Source organism: Amphiprion ocellaris, chromosome 4, assembly GCF_022539595.1.
Source record: "Amphiprion ocellaris isolate individual 3 ecotype Okinawa chromosome 4, ASM2253959v1, whole genome shotgun sequence".
In the NCBI taxonomy this organism is placed as follows: domain Eukaryota; kingdom Metazoa; phylum Chordata; class Actinopteri; family Pomacentridae; genus Amphiprion; species Amphiprion ocellaris.
The window spans coordinates 8,643,664-8,654,372 of record NC_072769.1 but is presented as its reverse complement, the minus strand read 5'-3'; the positions used below and the strand labels follow the sequence as shown (position 1 = coordinate 8,654,372).

Below are 10,709 nucleotides of genomic sequence, written 5' to 3'. Positions count from 1 at the left end.
GATGTTGACTGTGGGTATAATCCTGCCGTTGGTCACTCTTTGTCCTTCAGTTACTCTATCTGCGGGTTGCCGTTTTTAAAATCACCTTCGCTATGGAAAGCATCAACAACCTCTGAGGTAGCAACCTCACACACTGAAAATTTAAGTTTTGCACAGGGATTTGGATAGTGCAGTACAGCAGCTATTTTTTTTTCTCTTTTTGGTAGATTATTCATTTTGATTACAGTGCTCATCTATCTGCTTGCAGATGTTTCACTAAAACGATTTCGCTCATCTATATTTTGAGGGAACACCAAAGCAACATCGATTGCTTAGCTCAAACCAAGATAACTGTGTTTTGTTTAAAGAAATACAAACAAACCAGAGCTCGATATTATAGCACAGCGATCATGAATTGCAGCCAGATTATTATGTATGACAAAATGGACCGACTAGGTCAGGCTAATCACAAGGAAGATACACCCTAAAACACACCTTGCTTCATCATCTATTTTACTTTAAATGGGATCAGAGTTCACAAATTGAACACCTTGCTGTATTTAAAGGGACTTGAAACTAGCGATTGAGACCTGGACCTCATTACGAAATTGTTTACTGAGGTAATAAATCAAATGAGACTTAGGATCATTTTCTGCCACATTTCTATACAATCAGATTTCCTTTTGCACCTAGAGGAGTCACCCCCTGCTGGCTGTTAGTAAGAATACAAGTTTAAAGTTTGTTCCACTTCACTTTTTACATCTTCTTTTACATACAGTCTACAGTTTTCACCTGGGGAATATACAGCATTCTGACATCAAGAGTATTAAAAAAAAAACAAAAAAACATGCTTTTGATGCAACTGTGGAAACACAAATCATAATGTGTTAATGTCCAGGAACCTTCCCCGGGGTAAAAGTTTGTGGACATTAGTTCCTGGGAGTCAGTGGAACTTGTGATGCAAAAGCAGCTTATGAGACACATGTGTCTAATTCAGATTGAACGTGGAGTATCAGCATGACTGCAAAACTTGTCTGTCCAGTGGGAGCTCACCCCCTGTTTATACGTGCTGCAAGTACACATACACAATCTCACACACATGCAGTCAGTTTTTCTCACAGACACTCCACGCTTGCACATTTTGTAAACGTGCAGACAAACACTTGGCCCGATCACTGTGAGTATGCATCAGATTCTGCTGAATGAGGTGCTGGATCTACTGTAAGAAAAACTCCCAGAAGAACCATTTAGCTTTCTGTGGACTTTGCTGTTCAGCCGCTCTCCTCACTGTCAAAAGAATCCATTTACTTACTCTCACTTCGCTGAGGAAAGCTATATGATAGTAATTCTTTTGTTTTATTCTGCTAGACTTGATAGAGGGAGCACAGTAAAAAAAATAACAAAAAAAAAAAACTGAGTGAGAGAGACTGTCAGAGAGAGAGAGACCAGTCAATCAGGTTCTGGTTTGACAGGCTCCATGTCTTTACTTAATGACGCATATGGTGGTAACACAAAACGGCAAATGAACCGTTACTTGTCCGCTTCTCGTGCCTCTTGCTGCAACTGTATTCATCATGCAAACTTGATTCATAAGCCGAATTCTGAATTCTAAGCAAACGCACACTCAGAAGAAGAAGAAAAAGAATGTAAAAATGTCATTTAACGTCGGAGATTTGACATCTCAGACAAAAGAGTCCCATCTCGTTGCAAACACGATTAATCCAAGGACTAAAAGAACATTTGCACATGTTCTGTTCAGGCTCATTAAGACCTAAGCTCCTTGGTAATCTCTTGAAAAGGTCAAATTCAGCAGACCAGTGAATTTGCACTTCTGGGCTGGAGTCTCCAGTTCACTGCACATGCAGCCCCACCGTTTACACCTTCACATGGGTGGCAGGTAAAGCAAATTTTCAACTTGGGAACCCTCCCTTAACATCTAATCATGTCAATCAGCAAATTCCGACTTTTTCTGTTTGTGTGGCTGCTGCTGCATTTCAGTTCGTTTTCCTAGCTTCCAGTGTGTGTGCATAGAAATGTGTCAATATGTGTGTGCCGGCACTGTGTAACATACATAATGAGCAGACGTCACAAGCCTGTTTTTATATGGATCCTCGAAACCATTTCAGGAAATGGGCTTTATTTATTCTTTAAAGAGTCTGTATTTTCCCCACATGTTGTCAACACCACCATAACCATCCTGACCAACATCATTATCATATCATATCATACAAAATGGCACAATAATGTATCCATAACAACAAAAATAGAGACAAATATACAGACAGGGTCATTTTGTACATCATACTGTCATAAAATACAATACATATCATGGAATTCACTGTGACTGTTTTCTTCTTTTATAAAAATAAAAATAGCAGTTAAAATGAAAACATGTTCGCATGTGGTGCTCTGCACTTTAAACCTGTCTGTGTGATCTCAGTGTTGAAGCTGTGGGTGGTGGAGGTTTTGAAAAAAAGATGTTGCACGTAAAGCTCGCCCTGGGAAAGGCTTTACAAGCAGTTACACCTACAGCATTCACAGACTGGTGGATCCATGCACAGTGGTCAGTGTGTTTACACTTTATGTACAACATTGTTAAAAAAAAAAAAACAAAAAAAAACAAAATAGCATGTACATAAAAATGGAGTCCGTCATACGTATCTTCGAGTGTCCCTCCTGCACAGTATCTTTTTGAATGACCTCCTAAAGTCATTGTTGAAGATGGTGTAAATGATGGGGTTCAGTGCACTGTTGCAATAACCAAACCAGAAGAAGAACTTGAACAGGGTGTCAGGCACAGGACAGGACTGACACAGCGTCATCAGCATGTATGTAAAGAAAAAGGGAAACCAGCAGATGACAAAAACTCCAATGACCACAGCCAGGACGAAGGTGAAGCGTTTCTCCCGGTTCTGTCGGCCCTTCCAGCGGCTGCACTTGGTGCTGGGCACTCGCTTTTGGACCTCATCATCTCCTGGCTTGATTTGAGTCATTCTGGTTCTCGCCTTGGTCGATTTCTTTTTGATTGAGCATGGATTGTTCATTTTGTGGTCGGAGGAGGATGACTCCTCGATGTCCACTCCATTGACCTCACCTTTCTCCTCATCGCCTCCTCCTCCTCCTCCTCCTCCTCCTCCTCCTCCTCCTACTCCCTCCTTCAGCTCGATGTCCCGTTCGCCGTTCAGCTTCTCGAGGCAGAGGCGGTCCTCAGCATCACCAACGCCATTCTCCTTCTGGTTGGCGGCATGGATGGTGGCCGTCTTTGGCAGGTCCGTCCTCTTCCGGTCTCCTGGTGGCGCCCGCGTCCTCTTTTTGGCAATCTGGTAGATCCGCACATAGACCAGAACCATGATGATGCAGGGGAGGAAGAAGGAGCCGATGCAGGAGGAGATGACGTACCATTTGTCATTATTAATCTCACACACTGGGTTCTCCTTGCGGTTTCCCTTCTCCATGCTGATTAGAGGTGGGAAGGAGATAACCGCCGCAATGACCCACACAATGACGATGATGCACTTGATGCGGCGTGGCGTCCTCTTCAGGTTGTACTCGATGGCCTGTGTGATGGACCAGTAGCGGTCCAAGCTGATAGCACAGAGGTGGGCGATGGAGGCAGTACAGAAAAGCACATCAAGTGCAAGATATATCTCACACCACACCTCTCCAAAGTACCAGTATCCCATGAGCTCATTGGCCAAGGAGAAAGGCATCACAAGGGTAGCCACCAAAATGTCTGCCGAGGCCAGAGACACCAAGAATAAGTTCTGTGGCGCCCGCAGGGCCCGGCTTGTAAACACAGCAATGACCACCAGCACGTTACCAAACACTGTCAGCAGGATCATGATCCCCACCAGCACCGTGAGCGGCAGGGAGATCTGCAGGCTGTACGGAGCCACGTTTAGAAGAGTCTGGTTGGTGTCGTTGCCAAACTCCATTGGAGCAGATTGGCCCACTTCCTATGTGAGTTTACTTGAGGTTAACAAGTACCATCCACCAGGAAGGACAGAGCTAGCAGCTCACCGCAGGGCTGAGAAAGGAACTGAATCACTCCTCTGAGGCTTTCCTGGATTTTTGTCTTTCATCGTGCCCTGCCTCCTCAAGGATAAGCCCCGGTTATTTCTAAGGCTGTCAGTTCATCTGGAAATATGGCAACAAGAGGAAAAATCAGACCTTTAAATCGTTTAAATTTTATGACATGTACTTTACATTATTACAAATATAATGACCTCGGGCATTAAGTTAGCATTTAGAGGTGAAAAACACTGAGGAAAAACAGGCATATAAAGAGAAAATAATCTTACCTGACGCAGCGAGCAGTGACACAACCTCTCCAGTGCCAGAGACGCACGGGCAGTAAAAAACTGTCAGCGGGTAACTTCTTTAGACAGATCAATGGCCGGCAAAGGAGATCCATGTGTCGGATGAAGCGTTTCCTCTGTCTCTCTCGGCACAATGATCTCTGCACTGCATCTAGTTGTGCTCAATAGCGGACCTAATAGAGCGCTAATCACGTTATCCCGGGCGCTGCCGTGCTTCTGTCTGCGTGTGGAGTTTCTCTCTTCAGTGTTCTCCAGTGCGCCACTCCCTCTCTTTATAGCCCGTACGCTGCAAAAAGTATCCCGCTCACCGGGTCACTGTGCGTCCGCCGAATGTCAACACGCAGTTTGCCATGTTTGTCTGGCAACATGTGACTCTGCAGACAGAAACATCAGCTGGAAAGACCACCAGGAAGGCAATACAATAAGAATAAGAATAGTTTATCCATTCACATGTGCACTTACAGACATATATAGGAGACACACAGTCACAGATGTTAAAATAAATAGCAAGCACACATGCAGCCAACAATAATGTCCAAAATATTATTATATTATTATTATTATTAGTGTTATATTAATTGCACCTGTGTCAACAAGTAACAATGTGTTGATCCTTCAGTCATGATTAGAAAGAAATATAGATTTAGTAAATATTCAATGAAAGGAGAGCTTATTCAAGGTAAGGTGAGTTTTTGTTGCACAAATTTAAAAGTCGCACCTAATTTGCTCTGCTTCAGTAAAAATAAATAAATAAAGGTTTAAAAAACAAGGAAGTACCAGTTTGCAGCTTATTGTCTCACGTACTTTCCAAAGAAACAGTATTTTCAGAGTAAACTCCAGGACCTGTTGGGACGGACATTTTTTGCAGTGCAGCCGCCAGACTCTGTTGCTAAGCTGCAGCCAGAGCCACACCATGTGGAGATCAGCAGAGGCATTTTATTACTTTGTCCAAACTTAATTTATTTAGCCACCTTTTACAACTAAGGTGAAGCACATGGGGGGAGTCCCTGGCCTTTGACAGGAGCAGACCTCAGACTGATTCGCAGGTCTGTTTGTATAAAGCGCAGAAATGACGAGGTACTTCTGGGGTCAGTGGTGGACAGCCAGATGCAGGAAAAACTCATCCTCAGCGAGAAGAGGCTTACTAACATTAACGTCTTGTTGGGAAGGCTTCACTCTGTGGCCTCATGAAGGGAATTCAGTGATAACAGAGGGCATATAAGAGGCAGTGATATTTTGTACTAAGATTTTATGAAGCTAAACCTCTTGTCTGCGTGTTTGTCATTAATTCAGTGCAACAGCTAAGCTGATGTTTGAAGTGAGATATTGAACTCTACCTGACCCCTTAATGAATCTCCTCATGGCTGTTTGATTAAATGATATGAACTTTGTGTCCGTCTTGTTTATTCAGATATGTGACAGGTCATTGTCAACATGCAACAGCTTCATAAACATGTTTTTTTTTCTTGCCACATTGATAACCGTAAAGGTTTATTACATTCAATGTGTATGAAATGACAGCCTGGTATCATGAAATAGTGTACGAATCACACAGCGAGTCATTTTTGTGTTTCACAGTGCATTTTCTGCTTTTTGCATGTCCTTTTACATCACATCACGTCGATGAACACCCTGTCCTTGACCTTAACCCCAGCCTGAACTATTTTGCGTGTCATTTTAATGCTGACATGCATGATATTTATATCCCATGATATCAATTTGGAACTGTATCAGCGGTAAACAGAACAATGTGCAAGTGTTTTTTTTGTTTGTTTTTTTTTTACAACTGTGAGAGACATTAAAATTTGTTTTTTAAAAAAAGTAGTTACAAAAAAAAGGCAAATTCTTACTGCTAAGTGTGACTAAAATGATACAGAACTGTGACCCCATGAAAAAAGAAACATGTTTTCCTCACTTTGACACAACTTTTCCAGCTTTAATTTATTCATCTGAAAACCAGTGTTCCTCTAAAATTTCACACAAAAGTCGCAAAAACTGACAGGGCTTTTAAAATCTACTCATATTATTTTCCCTCTCTTTCATGGACAGACTACACAGACGGTTACTTTGCATCCTTTCAGTTTAATAGACATTTCTTCAGGTTTTTATCCATCAAGGTCCAAACTCTGAGTCTCCTCAGAGACAACAAAAGCTCTGCTTAATGCACGTTTTTTTGTTCTGCTTCCATGGTACATTTAAAATCACTCCAGGAGCGCAGCGTGGAGGAAGAAATTCATGAAGAGCTGTGGGAGGATGCAGTTTACCCCCTGGATGAAAGAGCTGTAAAGATCTTGATTTCGGTTGTGATTCGTGCTGCAAATCCTGCTAGTTTCACACATGTCTTGTTGCTGCCATTTTTCCAATTAAGTTCCAAAATTTAACGCTTTCATTGCAGGTGTTTTTGCTGTACTTGTTGAAGGATGTGTTCAAGATTGCAAATCAGGATGAAAAACCATCTTCACACTTCCAGTCTCGCTTTTTTTTTCCTGTTAAGATATTTTTTTCTAAATCTACTTGAAAGGCTGAGGAGCACATTCATTTATTTCACATCTTGTATTTGTTAGACCTTGATTTTGTGTCTTGTACTCTGAAGTTATTTTCAATTCAAACTTTTTAAAAATGTTCATGCTGTTGCATACAATATTTGTACTTCTAGTCTGGTAGTGCTTTATTGTAATTTCAAAAATATTCTCCAGGATTTTTTTTCCTGAAAAGATCTATTTAATTTAGTACATATTATAAGGAAAATAAGGACAGTTACAAAAGCATTTTGGTCTGTGTACAACATGTCACTCAAGCATCCAGAAATCTATTGACAGGCATAGATAAAGACTAAATTATTCATTATTACTGCCTGTGTGCCTTTGTTCTGTGTCCCACTTCACATCCAACAGGTCAGCTGCTCCACAGATGCCAGGAACTATTTCTATTCAATGATGCCAGGAAATTTTTATTAACACAAATGCGACATTACGAACAAAATTACATTTCAGTGTAATGATATTGGAGTTACGGAGGATTGCTAATTGTTTAGCAGCTGTCTGACTGAAGATTATGCCATTGACGATAATATTTCCAGTACAAGTTACTCGTTTTTCCTACAATTTGAATTCAGTTATGATTCATCTCTCCATAAAATTTCTCAGTTTAATGTGCAACTTTGCTTTGGTGTGTGACTTGTGTCTGAGTCACCCACACCTGTTCCACTGACATGAATGCAGTGCTGCAGAAAAAAGCATCTTAATGGGTTATTAGATATTCTCCATCCTGCTAATCATCACCTGTTGGAGCCACAAAGCACCAAACTATCTGACAAATGTGAGGCAGGCTTTTAACTGGAGGTGAGTGAATATTCAAAGCGCCCACCTGTGACACACACGCACACGCACGCACGCACGCACACACACACACACACACACACACACACACACACACACACACACACACACACACACACACACAGGGCTCATATCCGCCTGGTAACAGAGGCTGTCCTACATCCAGCGGACTGTTTTTGGATAAACAGCGCGTCGTGGCGCTGCTTGATGCATGAGGGCGCAGACAAAGCGCAAGGATATAGTGACACCTGTCGTCTCCTGCAAGAGCCTCCCAGCTTCGTGGGAAAAATAACATATTTATGGAGGTATGACAACTAAGAGGATGAGGAACTGGAAGTCACAGCGCTACAGGTTTTCTCATGTTTCTTGGTGATTTCCTTCAGTGAGGAAAAACGTTGTGTAAAGTGGAGTTTACGCTCAAACAGGACTCAATTAATTGACACTAGATGAGATTATAGGCTCATTTTGTTTGGAACTGACTTTCAGAAAGGATCCCTGCAGGACAAAGCTCTCGGTATTGTGTTTTTATTATTTTATATTTTTAAAAAATGCAGGCTGCTTTAACTGTCATTAATGCTCTGATTTACTTTTTCACCAGCAGGGGGCGATGTTGCACTGAACAGAGACAGCTTCAGGTCACTGAAAGACTGTAAATATACAACATGTATTTGAAATACCTGTGGATTACTGTCGGTTTCACCACCTTTCAGTACATATTCTATGTGTTCTATCGATGAAAAGAATTATAGGAGTCAATCAATGACTGGACTAGAATAGAATTATTGACAAGTTGCGACAAAGCACTCCAGAAAGAAAAACAACTGTGAATTTTTATAATTTGTCCTTGTTGGTTTACGGATTTTTTAAATTTTTTTTTCAATACACAAAAATATCAATTAAATTTTAAAATTAGGCTGAGAATTTAAATAGCTAATGGGGAAAAAACAAAACCATATAACTGTAAAAACCATACTTTGTTTTTATAAAAGAAAACTATTTTTAACATAAAAAGACTTAAAATACATTCACAATTTATATTTATATATTTATTGTAATTTCATAAATATTTCCTTTTGATGAATTAAAATCTATCTATCTATCTATCTATCTATCTATCTATCTATCTATCTATCTATCTATCTATCTATCTATCTATCTATCTATCTATCTATCTATCTAGTAATTGTAGAAACTTAAATATACATAAAGTTAAGTCTAGAAAATGTATTTTAAATAAAAAAATATTTTTGTGATAACATTATTTTACATTATTTTAAAGTATCTTAGCATCGTAGCTGATACATATTACAATAATCAGTGTGTATGTGTGCATTGAGCTCTAAAAATCTTGATTCAGATTACAACACCTTTAAACTGCTTCATTTTATTGGAGAGTTGCAAAGTGAGAAGAAACATGAATTTGATATGAAAAAATGTTGAATGTAAGGCAACAGTCAGGAGCAATCTACTTTATTCTCAGCAGTGGTTGCAGGTGTATTCTCTGAACAATACTCTTAAAGAATAACATCAGCATGTCAAAGAGACGTCGTGAGCAAGTACAGCTTCTCCACGAGCCAAAACACATTAATAAGAAACATGTCTGAGTGTGTCCTCAACTTGCAAACTCAGATGAAAAATATATGCATATATTTGTGGATTTTATAGCTTATTATTTCTAGTAGGATTATAGTACGATAGAAATACAAAATAGCCAGATGTGATCACTAATAATCAGGTGGCACAGAGACCATAACTGAATTTCAGAGATGTTATTATGCTGTCGTAGCTGTATCCTCTCTACAAGTCAGGGATCATCTTTCAGTAATGAATGAAGCTACCACTGTTTTGTGTTGTGTTGTGCAGAAATGTGTGCACCTCTCTCACTTTGGATACACTTCAATTCAATTATATTTATACAGCGCCAATTGCAGGTCGAATTATCTCAAGACGCTTTACAGAACCCATGTGCCTGAAGCCCCAGAGCAGCCCTAAGGTGACAGCGGCAAGAAAAAACTCCTTTTTAACAAAAAGAAACCTTGAGCAGAACCCGGCTCTTTTATGTGGGGCGACCCATCTGCAGCTGGCCGGCCGGGTTCAGAGAGACAGAAGAGGTAGAGGGGGTGTGGGACAAGGAATATATAACACAAACTGGGATACATGCATGATCAGAGTAACACAGATGATACAAAGTACAAGCCAACATTGAAACTGTTTCATACGTTTATTGCTATGGTGTAAAGCTCTGGCACTAACCCACCTGTTGCCCTCATTTACGGGCACCAAAAAATATTGTTTCCTTGTCTGAAAAAAATACCAACATTCTGCAAAAAAAATCCTTCAAATTTCTGACAATTTGCAAAACCTTCAGGAAGAAAATTCCAACAATTCCTTAAAAGCTTCCCTTAAAAGTTTTTTTTTTTTTTAAATCCCCCAAATTTGGCAAGAAAATTCTTGTAAATACAGCATTTTCGAAAAAATGAGTAAAAATCTTCCAAAAAATCCTAAAAATATCTAAAGTGATTACATATATATCAGTAAAACTTGTGGTATTTGCTTTAAGAACATTCACAAAAAAATCAACCAAAATCCACTGAAATTCGCTGGATTTTGGTTGATTTTTATGTGAATGTTCTTAAAGGAACATTTTTTCTTTTTTTCCACCAAAAAATATTCAAAGATTTCCCAAAAATGTTGAAAATGTGGACATCAGAAGTTTCACTGTGAAAATATATTTTTTCCCCACATTTTCAAACTTAACTATGTATAGTTATGGTGATGCACAATAGACTGGTGGGAATGGGCAGCTGGAAGAAGTGGGCTGGAGTTCAAGGGATGCTGCTGCTGTTTGATGCTGCAGGTATTTTATCAACTCAGAGGAAAAACTCCCAGAAACAGCTGGAATCAACAAATTAAATTAACACCTTAAGGTTAAGGCTTGAGGTGTGTGTGCTCCTCTCTCACTGCAGATCAGACACACTTTTATCAGAATAATATATTTTGGCTTTCTGCATGCCATGAGACTTTGGATATCAAATGGTAGATTAAGTAAGATGCTGTTAACTCTTCCATATAT

The 10,709-nt window shown here is 39.8% G+C and overlaps 1 protein-coding gene across 1 annotated transcript; it reads right to left on the bottom strand.

Annotated features, from left to right (window-relative positions):
* Positions 1–1,922: 1,922 nt before the first annotated feature.
* On the bottom strand, positions 1,923–4,554 carry adra2a (adrenoceptor alpha 2A). The gene is made up of 2 exons (XM_023289938.3): positions 4,281–4,554; positions 1,923–4,116 (listed from the first exon to the last, which is right to left on the bottom strand). The coding sequence occupies exon 2, from the start codon at positions 3,912–3,914 to the stop codon at positions 2,631–2,633; it is 1,284 nt and encodes a 427-aa protein (XP_023145706.2). The 5' UTR covers positions 3,915–4,116; positions 4,281–4,554; the 3' UTR covers positions 1,923–2,630.
* Positions 4,555–10,709: the final 6,155 nt, after the last annotated feature.